Raw genomic sequence first — 18,203 nt, 5'->3', positions numbered from 1 at the left:
TATCCTGTAAATCATCTTTTCCAACCACTTCCTTCTGGTGTTACAGGTCCATAAAAATAAGACATCCCACTTTTCCTGCTGTGATAAGATCCCGAGACTCTTCTGAGTAATGTAATTATAGTTTATCTGTAAGATAAACTGTATATAGAAATGTATATTGTGCGTTCTCCTATATAGGTATGTGTATTGTGTATTGCATTGAATATTGTTTACTGCATATGTATTGTATTGTACGTTTATGTGTATTGTGCTACAACAGAGTAAATTTACATCTTGTTTCACTGGATATAATTTCCACCGACATGTTGTGCGGCAATAAAAGAAACAATCAATATAGCTGTGATGGTCAGGAGTCCTCATGCTTTTGGCCGTATGGTGTTCATACAAATAACTGCACAAATGAAGTCATCAAAACCAAAACCAATGTGCTTTCAATTTCATATTGCTTGTCAGCCACAGCCTACAGCCATTAATGGACTGCTGTGCTTTAAAAATATTTATTGCAGGGAAATGGGAAGGTGTGTTAAAGGGGAATTCCATTGATTTTTTTTTTTTTTTTAATTTCTGCATAATCAGCAAAGTCATTCAGAGTGGTTTGGTCTGAAGTGGTTCATTGTAGAGAAACATATTGACTCTTGATGATAGAAACCAGGGGTTGTGATGTCTGCAACACAAGCAGCTTTTTTACGTACTACCAGAAACAGTGAACCTGCACGTGTCTTCTGAGTCTTTCAATGTCAATAATGATGAAATGGAAATAAATCTGAAAAACATACGCTTTCTTTGGGGACTGTTTTGCCTCACAGTGCCCTGCATGTACATCTCAATCATGAATGTGCTTTTCTCTAAACTTCTCATCTTCTTCTAAATGTCTGAGGCATCAGGCAGCTGATTCACATCCATTTTATATAATATGATGAAGAGTGGAGAAGCTTTAAACTCTTCAGTTGTCTGGTCATGATAATTTACCAGATGATTGATAATGTCACATATTGCTACAGTGTGATAAATACTCAAATAAATGACACATTAAACTGCTGAGGCACTTCACGCTCAATGAAGTTCTGGAAAAACTCCATGCAAATGACCTGAGCAACCAATCAGGCTGTTGACATGTGCCTCAGTAACTGATTATGTCGCGCCCATAGTCAAGCTACACACTGAGCTAGGGTCCAACTTTGCAGGCAATTTGCATGCTGTAATGAAAACACAGCATTAATCTAAAGCTGCACTATGTACGTTTTTTTCATTAAAAGTTTTTCGTACCACGTCATGCGTCTTTAGATATTAATGGGGCATGCACAGGCTCAAAAAGGTACTCTGGCTCAATATTTACGTCTCAACATTTGATGATATCATGACGATGACAATGGTAGATAATTTACTCACATCCTTAGAACACAAGTCCTTCCCCATGTTCTGACTGAGTTCTCTGTGAATACTCATGAATACGCACCCACAATCATCTAATCCATTCACTCTGCAAAGCAAAACCTATGTTACAAAATGTTCTTCCACACATTGTGTGCAGTTACACTTTTCCACCAGAGAGGTCTCCAAATCTCAAAAAATACATAGTTACATAGTGTAGCTTTAAACTGAGCACAGCTCTTGCAGGTTTTGAAAATATTAAGTTAATTAAGTGACCCTTATTAATCCCACAACGGGACAATTTCACCTCTGCATTTAACCCCAAACACCACATACACACTAGTGAACACACACACTAGGGGTCAGGGCTAGGGCTAACCTCCTAAGTATTTTAGCAGTTAAGCAATCCTAAAATCTCACGTTCTTAGTTTATTGTGGTAACGATTTATAACCAAATTTTTACTGAATATTTTTTCATATTCTGTTTTGTTGTTACTTTATACAGGCAAAAAAGCTCTCAGTTCCCCAAGTTACAGTGATTTTACCTATAAATCGCAATGAAAATGATCAGCATGGCCTGTAGTGCCTTTTATTGCTTTACTAATCACTGACACAGACCTTGAAGGGGTCTTCTGACTCAAATGCGCATTAAAGTTATGCCTTTTTTTGAAATGCCAGACATCATAAAAGGCCAATGAATCAGTAAACCTCTTTTTCAAATCAGCGAGGGATTACAAAGAGATCAAAGCTGCGTGTCTGCCCACATAACACTGTACCACTCAACTTTCATCCACAACTTTGATTTCGGCCTCATCTTTCCAGCATGAGACGTCCCCAAATCGCTCCGACGTTTAAAAGCCGAGCGAGGCCTCGTGAAAGCTCCATCGCCCCTAAGACGACACTGATCCGTCTTGTTCACGGGCAGGTAAACAGTGATGGAGGATTTTTTTTTCCCTCTAGGATGAAGCCTCTAATCACTCTTAGATCTCAGACATGAAAGCCAGCCAGAGATGTGCCTCCAAATGCCCTTCGAGGTGCCAAGTTTTTCCTTCTGATGGCTGAGGGTGAGAGGGTAAGGGGGGAAAGATGGCGGATGGGGGGTGGAGCCATTTCTCTGGCTTGGGATAAATGACGGGATAGACAGCACGGTCGGAGGGGGGTCTGGTTTGCGACTTTGCTGCAGAATCTTTAACATTCGGGGCATTAAACTTTCATCAAAGCATGCAGGAAACAAGAAAGGGAACGGGCCAATCAGGAAACAGGCGAACTCCTCAAAAATACAGCTGGACACCATTTTCAAAAACAGAGATTTTCGGATTTAGCTCTTTTCATCAGCTTACTACTATTAAACCAACTTTGGTGTAAAACAGAGAGCCAGTGTGCGTGTCTCTGCTAATCTCCCACATCAGCAGTCTACTGAAAACACTCTAAAGGCTTTGAGCAGTGTTTTCTCTCTGTTGTGAGTCCATTAGCGTCAGATAAGCTTGAACCATGCAAATGCTCACTTAAAACACAACAGAATGGGCAATGTTGAGAAGAAAAGTAACTTGCGTCACAAGAAGTGCATCAAAAAAGGCCTAGCAGCGACTAAGAAGCAATAAACAGTGAGATAGGAGATGTTTATGAGCGACTGGCGCATCATCAAAAGCGCAAAGCATCTGCCTTTGACCAGGGCCTACCTCACTGCGACGCTGCCCGGGCTCATTAGGGCTTCGCCTTAAATATGAGCTTGCGGGAAGGAAAAAAATGGGAAAAAAAAACTTTTAAAGCGAGCGGGGAACAACAAATGCGCCAGCTCATTGCCTGATACAAGAGAAATCTCTCCCGATGCACGCCGCCGCCGACTTCCCTTTGAACAGGCGACGGCAAAATGAGAAGTGTTCATTCAGAATTCGTGTCAAAGCCTATTTCTGTGCATCCCACCAACCCGGCTTTCTCTGATCTTGTTTACATCAAAACAAATGATGTGCGATGAAAGGAGACAGCTTTGCAGTGCAGGGCGGGGAGGAGGCCTGATTTCCCTCACAAAACTAAAAAAGACATCATCAAGTCTCAAAGGTCCACACAGGCCTAGAGGGTGAAGAACTTTAAGGAGGAGAAAACGGGTTGCACCTCATTCTACTGATCTAAGATCGTCTGATTTGGTTTCTCTGCCATAACAAGCTCACATAGCGTACATTAAAGCAGGATAGAGGCCTGAAACTAAAGCCCAAACCCTTGACTTTGAGATCTGACCTGAGGAGGCCCAAACGGTGCTGCTAAATTTGAATTCAAAGCGGCTTGCTCGCACTAGGAGAGAAGGGGAGAAAAGGATTATTGGAGACTCTTTGCTTTGTTACTCTATGGTTGACAGAGAATGTCATGCTGGGAAAAACTCCTTTGATTGATCCAAGAGGGAAATTTATCATTTTGCTGTCTAGCTATAACCAGTAACCCCAGCTAAGTAGCACCACCTTGGGTTAGTGGGGGGACAGGGTTCATCCTTGCCCAAGTGCACCAGATAAAACCAGTCAGTCCTGGGATTTGCACCCACAACCTTTCAGTTACTGGCGCACCGCTCTTACCACCAGCCCACCAGCCATTTCAGGGCAATACAGCTATTACTCCCTCTGTGCTAAGGTTCCTCACACTACTGCTGCTACAGAAACACCTTTCAGTTGAGTTTAACAAGCAAGAGGAAAGATCTGCTGTGACTTTTCCACCTAGCTAACACCTTCCTCTCATCATCCATACTGTGAGTGTGACTGATGTGCTGTTGAAATTCACCCCCAGCTTAATTCAGAGGCACATTCACCCACTTCCCAAACTGTGGAGCTATTGTGAGCACAGCTCTAGACTACAACGTTACAAGAGAGAACACACAAGAGAGGAAAATGTGCAAAGAGTGCACAAAGTCTACTACATAAAAACGCACACACAAGCAAGTGAAAAACTTACACCAGCACCCCACGCATTATAATCCGTTTCATTTCAGTGATGCGGCCAAAAAATGTGTGGTAAACAGCAGCCCAGTGTTCAGAAACTGACCAGTGATGAATGGGCTAGAGCTAACAAAGTCTGTATTACAACAGATCTGTAATTGTACATCCATAGAGTGGAGCTATATGATGGGTGTTTCTAATAAAGTGGCCAGTGAGTGAAAGTATAAGGTATGTGTTTCTAATAAAGTGGCCAATGAATGGAAGTATAAGGTAGGAGTTTCTAATAAAGTGGCCAGTGAGTGGAAGCACAAGGTAGGAGTTTCTAATAAAGTGGTCAATGAATGGAAGTATGAGGTAGGAGTTTCTAATAAAGTGGCCAGTAAGTGGAAGCACAAGGTAGGTGTTTCTAATAAAGTGGCCAATGAATGGAAGTATAAGGTAGGAGTTTCTAATAAAGTGGCCAGTGAGTGGAAGCACAAGGTAGGAGTTTCTAATAAAGTGGCCAGTGAATGGAAGTATAAGGTAGGTGTTTCTAATAAAGTGGCCAGTGAGTGAAAGTATAAGGTAGGTGTTTCTAATAAAGTGGCCAGTAAGTGAAAGTATAAGGTAGGAGTTTCTAATAAATCGGCCAGTGAGTGGAAGTATGAGGTAGGAGTTTCTAATAAAGTGGCCAGTAAGTGGAAGCACAAGGTAGGTGTTTCTAATAAAGTGGCCAGTGAATGGAAGTATAAGGTAGGAGTTTCTAATAAAGCGGCCAGTGAGTGGAAGTACAAGGTAAGAGTTTCTAATGAAGTGGCCAAGGAGTGGAAAGTCAGCATAATGAGAGCGGACGTATATTTTCAGTTTTTCACGCCACTAAGATCTGAATTAGCACCACTTAAAGTTATTTTCATGAATGACAGTAACAGATGTCACAGATTCAGGAATCAGTTAAAAATAGCTTAAATATACTGACAACTGCGCGCACATACACGATCTGTCAAAAGTGTAACAGAGCTGCACAACAAATTTGTATTCTGGGGGGGATTACATGAAAAAGACGCTTTTCATTTTCGTTTTACATCAGAGACAACAAAGCTGGTCTTATTTCTGAGGCGGTTGAAACTTTGGCTCTGTATTTAAATTAATAAATATTTGTGTTTGGCGCCATCTGGTGGGCAGACACTGCTCTGCACGGAGGTGGTCGCCACCTGCGGCTGGAAAAGACAAAAAAAAAAAATGCGCTTCACTACCCAAATTGGACAAATATCCTTCCAAAGAAAGTAGCACCTTATCGCCTGCGTTTACTTTGCTTCGAAATAGCCACCCATAAGGATGCACTATAATTACTGTAATTAGGCAATATAAGCACACGACCCAAAGAAAGCTAACAAAATAGTTAATTATTTCCAAAAAACGGGTGATGAATGGCGCGGAGTGATACATAATTCTCGCGGACACTAAGCAACAGCTCATGAAGTTAATTGAAAGCAGTTCGCAGCAAACCCGCGGGAGGTGAGGACGTATCGTCAAGTGTGGTGGAAAGCTCGATAAATACCTAAAAGATATCTTTCTTAAATGTATATTCTCATCGTAAATACTAAATAAGTCGTATGTAGTAGGAAAACGGTCGATGAAACTGGCGAGTCTGGTGAAGCTGAAGTCACTATTTGCGGTGGAACGGGAAAATTCGGGCAAGGAGCAAGCGGAGGCCGACTTGAGCCTCGTTAGTTTTGTCTGTTTTTAAAATCCTATTTACAGTTTGATACTGCTAGAAATAATGAATGAGCAACTTATATAACTGTACATGTGTCACGAATCTTTTACAACCAAACGATTTGTGTTGATTCAGTGAGCGTTCTCGTTAACGGTAGCTAACTAGCTAGTGCGTACTGCATAGCAACTTAGGTTAACTAGTATAAAAATAATTTTCTGTAACAGTTTAACGAGTTTGATGCTGATAAATAGTTCACGTGTGACTAAAGTTATAAGTAAAGTCATCGCGCCACGATTAACTCGTGAAAATCGGTTTTTGTAGTCAGTGGTCTGAAATCCGTTGGCTGGTGAACCGTTAAGTTAACGGCCTTCAATCCGGTTTAGACCGGTTCGAAGTAATGGTGCGGAATCGTTTCTAAAGGAATCGATTCTTTGCTTCCATTACTTCTATGAGTCGGGGTGAGCCTTGGCCAATGACTGAGTCGAAATACTTGGAGTCGACTCTTCGACTCTGGTTATCATTGTAGTTGGCTGTAGGGACGTTTTCACGGAGGAGTAGAAAAGATTTGAGAGAGTTAACGGTAGTCATTTTCCAACTTTAAACGCGAAACACTAGCCGCAAAAAAACGTTTTTTCGTCCTGCATGGCGATTAGTTTTCTTGATGATTAAGGTCGCAGTAAACAATGATCAGAGTCGATACATTGAACGAGAAGTGGATGAGGCTGATATTTGTTCCACGTTTTTCCAGCGTTTTGTTCGTTTCCGTTCCACCTTAAATGACGCTGCAGTTATGGCCTGGCTCTGGCGCTCCATCGACGCACTGCTGCATCGTTTAAGGTGGAACGGAAAAGTCGCAGAAGAAGCAGGCTCATACGAAGCCAGCTTCAGCCTCACGAAAAAGATTTCTGACCACAGAAATGATTTTTCTCAGTACATTACTGCACCCTTTATGTGAAATAAGCCTAATTTTGATCATTAATATGCAGGTAAAGTTACTTAAAACTATTCAGAATGGTTTAATCTTTGTTGTATCCCTTTATCACCTGCTCTAGTGATTTTTGAGGAGTCGACTCCCACATTTTATGTGCATCCATTTACTTCTATCATTTCTTTCTAGTTTCCAGGGAAGTTGAGTGTCTCGGTTTAAGCAGCGATGACCGGCCGAGCCAGAGCCAGATCCAGGGGCAGAGCCCGCGGTCAGGAGGCTGTAACTCCAGGAGCGGTGAAAATCCTTATTAAAATATTTAATGTTCCAGTATTGTCAGGTTCACTAGTGCTGTGTGGTATTAATAAAAATGAGCAGTAAGACATTTTTCTAATATCTTGGTATCAGATTGTTGCGTTCATGAACCTGTGATCATAGAATTGCACCAGATGGTGTCTTACTACACGGCCCTGCTAATATCTTTGTATTAGGGTCCTGTTCCCACAGTGTGGGAATCAGTGTTTTAGAAATGCACTAATGGGTTGATGCAGGATGTCTTTTCCTGTGCCTTTTAAATAGTGGCCACATATTAGAATCTTATTTTCATGCTGTGGTATGTTGAGGCCTTGCATTACTTTTATTAGGAAGCAGTGTCACTAGTGGGGCTTCGTAACATTGTGGGGTATTAAACCATTAACAACACAATACATTACAAAGAAGAAGTTTAATTTTTTGTCACAGGCTCTTTTCACAAGACATAGAAGTATGTAAAATGCTGGCTAAAAAACAAAGTTCCTCTACAGCCTTACGGACAGTTATAAAGTTGCCATGATTGAAGTTCAAGGATGTGTTCAGAACTGTTGGAGAATTAAACGCACAACAACGTAGGAGTTCAGAGTACAACAGCTATCGTCTGAAGAGTGATGAGTCAACGGAGGTGAAAATAACCAAGCCAAATGCTAGAAAAGCCATGCTGGCTGGAGATGGAGGTTGTGAAAGTAGCTGTAGCAGCAGTTTTAAAGCACAAACAATATTAATATTGGTCAGCAGCCATGAAATGCACAGGTTCTTTTCCTCCGTATGACAGGGCTTATTCCCTTGTTTAATGCATGGAGTCTTTTCCTCTGCTCATCGTCAGCTGACAAACCACTAAAACAGAGATGTTGGCTTTTACTTCAAACTAACACGTAAGTGAGCTGTACATGCTCTGTTCATCATTGTTGGTTATGCAGAAGTAGTGTTACTCTGCCACGACTACTTTAAGCAGAAAAAATGAAATGTGAAAAGGGTCCATGGTTTTTGGCAGGTGACATGCATTGCAGTTATTTGTCAGGTCTTTAAGCAAAGAAAGAGGGATAAAGCCAGCAAATCAGAATTAAGCCGCTTAAAATATTGGGTAACAGGAATGCTGCTGTTGCATGAACATGACGGTGCTCATTATGAGATTACTGTGAAATAATTTGAAAAGCAGCATCATGTCAGTGTTTTAGAATATTGGCATAGATGGCATCATCCAGCATTAGTTCTCGCAAACAGTGGAAACGGCGTTTTGCTTTTCACAGGTGAAGTAATGGAAATATGTAGCAAGTAATGATTTATGTACACTCAGCTGGGTGGCCTGCACAGTGTTGCGCTGGTTAAGGTAATGGTCATGCCTAGTCAAATGCCTGGTTGTATTTGGTTTGTAATGTGTTACCCTGAATTATGCCACTCTTGAACTTGGGTATAGCTGAAGCACTTTCCTGCAGGTTGTTGGGCTGCTCCGGTAATAAGGTGTTCAAAGCATTGTGATCAGGTTTTAAGTTTTACTGAGTGTTAATTGTTTGGCAGCAACCCACTCCAGCTCAGGAGGCGGCGAGACATGTCCTGCCTCCCCCTGCTGAAGGGGAACTTGTGGGAAGAGGAAGGCAAAAAAGAGCACCAGGAGCCATGTCAGCTGAAGGTAGTCAATGTGCCTCTACATTGTATTATTACTAATAGTCCTTAAGATTGTACTGAATATATTATAAATGGTTATTGTAAATCTCCCTACTGGGGAGGGACCTCTGACTCTGCATAGTGCAACTCATTTTTTAAGGTTTTGGTTATACTTTATAGGTTTGACCTTTTTACATTTTTGGGATCTTATCTTTTTCCTAATTGGCATGATGGTAGATAACGGTTCTTTTATTGAATTGAATTTATGTGCAAAGTAAATGTAACTTGTAACATGTTCTTGTTTTGTTTCTCCAGCTGTCCTCCAGATTTCTGCAGGCTTCCAGCAAGTTAAGATTGGTGAGAGGGGAGGGCGCAGACGAGACTTTCACGATGCTGGAGTCCACACTCGCCAACTCATGGAGCATGTTAAGGAGTCTAAGACAGGTCGGTCTTCTGTTTGAACAAATGTATTTTAATGGGATGTGAAATGTATTGATGGATTAAAGTTGTTGTAATTAAGTATGTAAAGGAATAAAGCAGATCATATATTTCTAATAATAAAATAATGAACATAAATTGTTGGGTTTGTTTTTAATTTATTTAGGTAATAGACCTGATGACAATGACAATGCGTGAATAAGTGCTTTTGTTTAGACCTTTGAAAGATTTCGACATTAACGAGTATATGTATAGCCCTTTGTAGGTCTGCATGTTCGTTTTGTCATTTTGAGCATGAAGTATCTTATGTTTCATATTTCAAAAACTAAACATTTCCTGAGGCTTGTTACTGTTAACTTTCTTTTGAGGGTCTGAAGTGGGTCTGACAGGCAGTTTTATTTTTCCATAGGTGTGTCTGGCTCCTCAATTGAGCTACGGGCTAACTTCATGCGCTTGCTGTCCCGGCCCCAGTGGGCTCTGTATCAGTACCACGTGGACTTCAAGCCACCCATGGAGTCTCGGCGTCTGCGGTCAGCTCTTCTCTTCCAGCATGATGAAACCTTGGGCAAAGCACGTACTTTTGACGGAGCCCTACTTTTTCTCCCTCATCGACTTCATAACACCGTAAGCTCACACGCAAGATTGTCATACAGCACTTAAGTCTGCATTTAAAAGCTGTATTCTCAGAACAATGTTTGTGTACAGATATACTGATGGTGCATGTGTTTGTCTGTCTAGGAGACAGTGCTGTGTAGTGAAACCAGGCAAGGAGAGAGGGTCCAGATCACAGTAACACTGACCAATGAGCTGCCTCCTTCGTCTCCTGTGTGTCTGCAGTTCTACAACATAATTTTCAGAAGGTAAACAGAGGTCCATGCAGCAGCAAATGCCTTATTCATTTGCCTTATGTGGTCATCAACTTCTGTAATTACTGACTGAATGAAATTCATCTTTGTCACTGAGCTTAATTGTGTTTCGCAGGATCTTGAGGATGCTGAACATGCAGCAGATCGGCCGTCATTACTACAACCCTGATGACCCCCTCAACATCCCCCAGCACAGGTGCTTTAGTGCTTTTTACACTGTTGCCAAAAGTATTCACTCACCCATCCAAATCATTCGACTCAGGTGTTCCAATCACTTCCATAGCCACAGGTGTATAAAACTAAGCACCTAGGCCTGCAGACTGCTTCTACCAACATTTGTGGAAGAAGGGGTCACTCTTGCTCAAAACGATTGGGAATGACAGCAGCTCCGCTACAAAGTGGTAAAATGATAGAGCAGGGTTAGCAGATGTTGAGGCACAGAGGTCACCAACTTTCTGCAGAGTGAGTCGCTACAGACCTCCAAACTTCATGTGGCCTTTAGATCAGCTCAAGAACAGCGTAGAGAGCTTCATGGAATGGATTCCCTTGCCAAGCAGCCTTACATCACCAAGGGCAATGCAAAGCATCGAATGCAGTGGTGTAAAGTGATCACTGGACTCTAGCGCAGTGGAGGCGTGTTCTCTGGAGTGGTGAATCACACTTCTCCATCTGGCAATCCGATGGACGAGTCTGGGTTTGGCGGTTGCCAGGAGAACGGTACTTGTCTGACTGCATTGTGCAGAGTTTGGTGGAGGGGGGATTATGGTGTGGGGTTGTGTTTCAGGAGTTGGGCTCGGCACATTAGTTCCAGTAAAAGGAACTTGGTGCTTCAGCACCAAGAGATTTTGGACAATTTCATGCTTCCAACTTTGTGGGAACAGTTTGGGGACGGCCCCTTCCTGTTCCAACATGACTGCACCAGTGCTCAAAGCAAGGTTCATAAAGACACGGATGAGCGAGTTTGGTGTGGAAGAACTTGACTGGCCTGCACAGAGTCTTGATCTCAACCCGACAGAACACCTTTGGGATGAATTAGCACGGAGACTGTGAGCCAGGCCTTCTCATCCAACATCAGTGGCTGACCTAAAAAAATTCTTCTGGAAGAATGGTCAAAAATTCCCATAAATGCACTCCTAAACCTTGTGAAAGCCTTCCGAGAAAGGTTTAAGCTATTCTAGCTCCAAAGGGTGGGCTGACGACATATTAAACCCTGTGGATTAAGAATGGGATGTCACTCAAGTTCATATGTGTGTGAAGGCAGACACTGAATACTTTTGGCGATATCGTGTGTGCGCAAGATTCTTAGTTCCTGGACCCCAAGGACTGGAGTTGTTGCACACGCTTGTAAAGTCTTTCCTTTTCTGTTTTTTCTTCTATGCAGGCTTACAATCTGGCCTGGCTTTGTGACCAACATTTTGCAGTATGAGTCCAGCATTATGCTGTGTACTGATGTCAGCCACAAAGTTCTGCGCAGTGAGACTGTTCTTGACTTCATGTCCACCCTGAAGCAGCATTGTGGAGACCAGCGCTTTCCTGATGCCTGTACCAAAGAGCTGGTGGGGCTGATCGTTCTCACCAAGTAAGAAATGTTTTTTCATGCTGCTTATTGTTAATGTTGGACTGTTGATTTAGTGTTATCTGACTTTGTGCTTTTACATTTACAGGTACAACAACAAGACATACAGGATTGATGAAATCGCCTGGGATCACACCCCCAACAACACCTTTAAGAGAGGAGACACCATGATCTCCTTCAAGGACTACTACAAGACGGTAGAGATGCTATATTGAGACTTGATGTGTCTGTAGCAGAAGTTCGTTTCTGACATTTTTTCTGTGTTTCTTTGGCTTTGTAGCAATATGGTCTGGAAATAACAGATGGGAACCAGGTTCTGCTGGTCAGTCATGTTAGGAGGATGGGCCCTGCAGGAGCACCTCCACCAGGACCAGCCTTGCTTGTTCCAGAATTCTGTTACCTCACAGGTCAGACCAGCTGGAGCAAGAGACGATTCGAGCACAGCAGTTTTTCTCCTAAATGCCGACCAGATTTTACAACACATGGATAACATGATCATTTAAACCCTTTTAGGTCTGACAGATAAGATGCGCAATGACTTCAACATCATGAAGGATCTGGCAGCTCACACCAGACTGACCCCAGAACAGAGAGAATCTCGCCTCAACAGATTTATCACCAATATCAGCAAGTAATGTCAAGTGCATGCTTGACTGTTTTGACCTTGATTGCTAGTCACACTTTTTTTGTTAAATAAACAATCGCTTGTGTAACGAGTTAGAAATGCTATTTTCTCAGCTATGTTTTTCACTCACTGCTAGAAGAAAGCATTCTTATTCCGTTTCTAACTTGTGCAACAGCGCTACTTGTTAATCTTTGTGCCTCTCATGTTCTTTTTCTTTTAGGAATGCTGAGGCTCAGAATGAGCTCAGTACATGGGGTCTGAGCTTTGAGAACAAATTGCTGAGTCTGACTGGAAGAGTTCTTCCTGCTGAAAGGATCATTCAGGGAGCCAGGATGGTAAAAAGAGCCACTGAACACTCAAGCATAGTTTTTGTTTCTTGTCAATCACCAGCAAGTTGAGCTTGTTTGTCTGTGCACAGTACGAGTATAATCCATGGACTGCTGACTGGTCTAAAGAAATGCGAGGTCTTCCTCTGATCAGCAGCATGCCTCTGGAATCCTGGCTGATGTTTTACACACGTCGTAATGGTGATGTAGCTCACGCTTTGCTGCAGACTCTTAATAAAGTAGCTGGGCCCATGGGCATCCGCATGCAGAGAGCGGTCATGTAAGTCACCTTGCTTGTGCACTTCTCTGTGGAGCCTTGTTTTCTCTGTGCTATGTCTGAAAATTTTCCTTTGGTTTTCTTTGAGCAGGATAGAGTATGACGATCGACAGGAGTCTCTGTTGAGAGCACTGCAGCAGAATGTGGGACCTGGGACTCAAATAGTGGGTTACATGCACTGTCCCACTCACACAGCTTGGGAAGCAATGTGAAATTTATCACAGTATTAGATTAATTTAGTTTTATTCAACAGTCAATATAATAGGATGTACCAAAAAAGTCATTTGTAATGCAAGATTGGGCTGGCCCAAATCATTCAGTATTTGGTTGTTTTGGGCTTTTGTTTCCTTAGTCTTTGGACTATTTCTTTTAACTTTTAAGACTAACTGAATTCATTATTTGTGGATTCCAGATTTTTAAAATTAGGGGTTCATTTAGCACTGTTTTAAACAAATTGTTTAATCATAAAACCAGGAGAAACTGTAGTTACTTGGCAATGGACATGATGGGCTGGGGGGGAGGGGGGGAACGCCATCCCCATTTAATGTTGGCTGAAAGGGTAAACGGTCACTCACTCTCGCAGTGAATGACCAAGGCAAGGTAAGTTTCGTTCTGTCATAATACTTAGACTTTTGCATGACGCAGTGTGTCGTGACACGGGCACAATGCACTTTGGACCACATTTTTAAAAATTGGCTTCAGAAACACATTTGTTGTTCAGCTTCATGCATATTGTGTTGTACTGCTAGGGCTAATTATATGGTTTCAGTGGAACATGCGGTTCATGGGTTCAGTATCTACAATGTTCTAAGAAACATCTGCCACAATTATTTACATATGAACATTTATTTGAAGAAACTGAGTGCATGAGTATTCGCTTGTTTAGCTTTAGAGCTGTATAGTCGCTGCAGAGCTGAGACGAACGGTGATAGCAGGCTAGCTTGGTTTATTTGATTCCTATAAATCTCTCAATTTCTATAAAACTAACTTGCCAGATCATTAATCCTGAATGAGATTTGTTCACCTGTCGAAGTTTTCGCTCGTGGTTGATAAATTTGGTGCGTCATGTTAGTGGAACATGAGCTTGCCCTTCCCTTTAGTTAACTTGCTACGAAAATGCGTTGTGAAGCACACTGTCTGGTGTTTTCCATCTAGGTAAGCAAAAACCCCATCCTATCAGATGAAAAGACTGATACGTATTTGACATGTCACTTACAGCATGTCTGCAAAATGAGGTGCATGTGTTGAATTGAAAACAGGAATATTTTAGGCAAAAATTAAATATATAAAATAAGAAAATTGTAAAACACACAAATAACATAGTAAAACACTTAAGTATATAAATTTAGTAATTGTAATATGTAAATTTGAGTAAGGTTAAATTTTTGAAGGGTAATTTTGAGACGGAGTGCATAATTGATTTTTGACTTTGCATGAAGACACTTTCTCAGGCCCTCAGCCTTTAATATATTTCTTAATTGTGTAGGTTGTTGTGATCCTGCCCACCAACCGCAAGGATAAGTACGACTGTGTGAAGAAGTACCTGTGTGTGGACTGTCCGACTCCCAGTCAGTGTGTTGTGTCTCGCACCCTCAGCAGACCTCAGGCCCTCATGACTGTGGCCACTAAGATCGCTTTGCAGATGAATTGCAAAATGGGAGGAGAACTGTGGAGTATCGAGATTCCAGTAAGACCCTTGGAAGCTCCCTAATGGTGTATTGTGTTGTCGCAGGGGCTGAAATATTGGCAGTGAAAACCAGGGTCTTGGCATTGTTATAAGTTTGCATTTAAATGTCTTGGATAAAGAAAACATCAAGCAATGTGTTATGAAATAAAATGTTAAGCAGTTAAATCGGTTTTGAATTTTAACAGAACAAAAATGTAAAATCTCTAAGACTTAAGTTTCTGCCATTGAATATGGTGCTGTTATAATGTGTGTTTTGGAGAACAGAATATGTAGTTTATTCTGGTTTTGCTGTGGTAAACCTTGGTTTTGGTTTTTGTAAGACCACTTATGCATTGAGTTATCACTGGAGCAGATCATGCCCTTCTTGTCTTTCAGCTGAAGCAGCTGATGATTGTGGGCATTGATTGCTATCATGACACTGCTGCAGGAAAGAGATCCATTGGTGCGCTGGTGGCCAGCCTCAACCAGAGCATGTCCAGGTGATTAAAGGATTTTGTTTAACTATACTATGAAACATTTTGTCTGTAGGATGTTTTGGTTTTGTTTAGGTGTAACTTGTGCATATCGTTTTGTTTTTATAGGTGGTTTTCCAAGTGTGTCTTACAGAGTCGTGGACAGGAGATCATTGATGGACTCAAAGTGGCATTGAAAGGTATGTGATGTGTTCTGGAAGCAATACAGCATACACACTGAATTATATATGGAGTATAGGCACCATTAGTGAAGTATGTAGTCATCCCATGGCTTTCTCATTAGGAATGTAAAATAAGCGCCTTGCTTACTGGTTGTGTTCATGACATGATTTTAATATAGTATGTGTGAAGTATTTTCGCAACTGTTGATTGGGGATCTTTAGTGTCTGTATGCAGTTTTATCTGGTTAAAACTTTAATTTGGAAGTTGAGGTTAGAGAAGTTCCAACTAGGCTATATCTCCATTTGCATGCCTAATGGCAGTGATGTAATAGTTTTCGGTCCTTGTGAAGATTAGTCATGTTGCTTTCTGTCTTCTCAGCTGCTCTCAAGGCCTACTGGAAGTACAACAACTGCCTGCCATCACGTATCATTGTGTACAGAGATGGAGTGGGCGACGGCATGCTGCAGAGCGTGGTCAACTATGAAGTACCCCAGATCATGCAGTCCATCAAGACCATGGGCGAAGACTATGCGTGAGATTTGCATCTCAGTGTAGCACACAGCTTCTCTGACTTGGAAAAGGCTTTTCCATCGTAATGTGCTGTCTCTCCACCGACTGCCCCTGTACCCAATTCCTCCCAACTTCTCTTCTGCAGGCCCAAACTTACAGTGGTGGTGGTGAAGAAACGCATTGCCTCCAGATTCTTTGCTCGGATTGATGGCAAACTGTCCAACCCTCCACCTGGAACAGTCATAGACACAGAGGTCACAAGGCCTGAGTGGTGTGTTTGGAGAGTTCATATTATGATTGATCTTGTACCTTTTTGTATTCGTGTTCCGTTGTATTTTATATAAAATTTTAAGATGGAAAAAAAATCATGATTTGTTTGTGTACCCCCCCCTCCAAACCTCCCACACCCCAACAGGTATGACTTCTTCATTGTGAGTCAGGCAGTACGCATGGGTAGCATTTGCCCCACTCATTACAACGTGGTGTTTGACAGCAGCGGCCTCAAACCAGACCACATGCAGAGACTCACCTACAAGCTCTGCCACATGTACTATAACTGGCAGGTAATGGTCTTCCCCACAGTACTGTAGTTTGGGACTCCCTTGCTGTCCACGTCTTAACGGTTCTTTATGCGGTTGGCTAATAGTATTTCACTGCGCCGCTCTGCTTGTCTCCTGGACTGCATCCAAGTGGCATACTACCGTTCTAAACATGTTAACAGTAAACAATCTTTAATAGCGTATTTGTGTAATACAGTAGAATGAAATGATTGCAGCTCTGCTTTTGGACCCTTCTCTCCACGTGGTGCTGTGCCGTTGTTGATTCCCTTAGGATGGTATTTTTGACAGTGAATTTTTATATCTTTTATGGCTGCTTCAGAAGAGGCAATGACTAGCGAGAGTTGTTGTTAGCACTCTGGCTTTATCTCACATTCTTTGTTTTCTCTCAGGGGATTGTGCGAGTTCCTGCGCCATGTCAGTATGCCCACAAACTGGCCTTCTTAGTGGGCCAGAGCATCCACAAGGAGCCCAACATCAACCTGGACGATTTTCTGTACTACCTCTAAGTGGAGCGACTTAAGCACCTGTTAACCTGATTTGTTGTTTATCACATGATTCAGCAGCACTGGTATCTATACTTTTTTTTTTTTTTTTTTTTAGATTTCCATTTGTTTCAGTGAGCATGAGTTTTTCAGTAATTAAAAAAAAAAACAGGCACTTTGTTCTTGATGCCTTCAGAGAGAAGCAGTTGTTAGTATGGCCTTGAACTGTTGACTTTGTAATGCTGTGGAGACTTCTACGTTGTCATGCCTTACTTTTTTTTTTTTAATTTTTTTATACATTTTGAATTACTGCCTTTTATGGTCTGCAGATGTTAATGAGGTCAAGCTGTTTTTGATACTCATGTTACAAGAAACCTGCTGGTTGTCTTCCTAGAGTTTAGCGGCAGAGGCTGCATCCAAAGCCTACTCTGCCAAATGGTATGTTGAAATAGTCTGTTAATTCATTAGTGTACTACGTTAAATATGGTGTAATAGTTTTAAATGAAGCTACAAAATGACCACGTGTGATGGCAGGAAAAATGATCTGGGTTGGTGTTGGGGGTGTAATGTAAGTGGTATCTGATTAAATGCTGTGCACCTCATTAACTGCACACATTTGTCCTGTTTTGTTCTTACTGCCGATGAAAAGTAGCTACTCTGCTGTTGGAATAATTTTCTACAACCATTTTACAATCAGTTTTGCAGTGTATGATGGGCTTCCTGGTACACAGTAGTACGTCAGGTCATTCTGCGAATTGTTCAGTTGAAGGTGTGATATTGGCTGATTATTAATTTTTTATTTTTTTTTTGTACTGTTGTAGTGTTTAAAGTCTGTTTTGTTTGAAGGCAAGAGATGGAACAAACAGATGCTTGTGGTTGGCCTGCAGTATGTGTGATGGAGAATGAAGCAAAAATGATCAGGTTCGTTTGGCTTATGTTTTTCTGGACATTCTAAAGACGGTTGTAGACAAAAGTTGTTTGTGTACTTTAGCTTTAACAGGTTTGGGCAGGAAGATAACAGGTTGGGCTCCTCCAGTACTAATTACTCTTACTGATGCAATAAACCCAGTGTGGGCCAAGGAGTATATACTGTTGGGACCAAAGGCTGTCCCCTTTAACCCCAGGCCTCCAACCTATGAATAAGTCTTAATTCCAGCTAAACGCTAAGAACAGTTAAGCCATTATAAGTAAAAAGTATCAGTATCGACCTTTACTTGGTATCTGGTCAATACCAAATTTTGCAGTATTGCGCGCCACTACTCTTGATTAAGGAAAAACAGATTGTTGTATTATGTTTTATGGCTGCTACTTTGCATATCCTTGGTTGTAAATTTTGAAAGGAAAAGTACAATTGTATTTTTTTTTTTCTTTGCATTAGCAGAAAAAATTCA

General features: G+C 41.6%; 1 protein-coding gene across 2 annotated transcripts; it reads left to right on the top strand.

Moving 5' to 3' along the window:
* Positions 1-5,766: 5,766 nt before the first annotated feature.
* On the top strand, positions 5,767-16,890 carry piwil1 (piwi-like RNA-mediated gene silencing 1). Of its 2 annotated transcripts, none has more exons than XM_017721672.1 (21): positions 5,767-5,786; positions 7,106-7,210; positions 8,744-8,855; positions 9,146-9,274; positions 9,678-9,892; positions 10,007-10,128; positions 10,250-10,330; positions 11,516-11,713; positions 11,799-11,907; positions 11,991-12,117; positions 12,224-12,341; positions 12,556-12,670; positions 12,754-12,941; positions 13,030-13,102; positions 14,425-14,625; positions 15,001-15,104; positions 15,207-15,277; positions 15,639-15,792; positions 15,916-16,041; positions 16,186-16,333; positions 16,720-16,890. In XM_017721672.1, the coding sequence occupies exons 2-21, from the start codon at positions 7,142-7,144 to the stop codon at positions 16,834-16,836; spliced, it is 2,577 nt and encodes an 858-aa protein (XP_017577161.1). In that variant the 5' UTR covers positions 5,767-5,786; positions 7,106-7,141; the 3' UTR covers positions 16,837-16,890. The 2 variants fall into 2 exon arrangements, with proteins under 2 accessions (XP_017577161.1, XP_017577160.1); XM_017721671.1 differs by lacking the exon at positions 5,767-5,786 and adding an exon at positions 5,798-5,997.
* The last annotated feature ends 1,313 nt before the right edge of the window (positions 16,891-18,203 follow it).

The sequence above is a fragment of the Pygocentrus nattereri genome, chromosome 29, assembly GCF_015220715.1.
Source record: "Pygocentrus nattereri isolate fPygNat1 chromosome 29, fPygNat1.pri, whole genome shotgun sequence".
NCBI classification, from domain to species: Eukaryota; Metazoa; Chordata; class Actinopteri; order Characiformes; family Serrasalmidae; genus Pygocentrus; species Pygocentrus nattereri.
The sequence above is the reverse complement of the archived record's forward strand: the minus strand, read 5'-3'. Positions and strand labels throughout refer to the sequence as shown.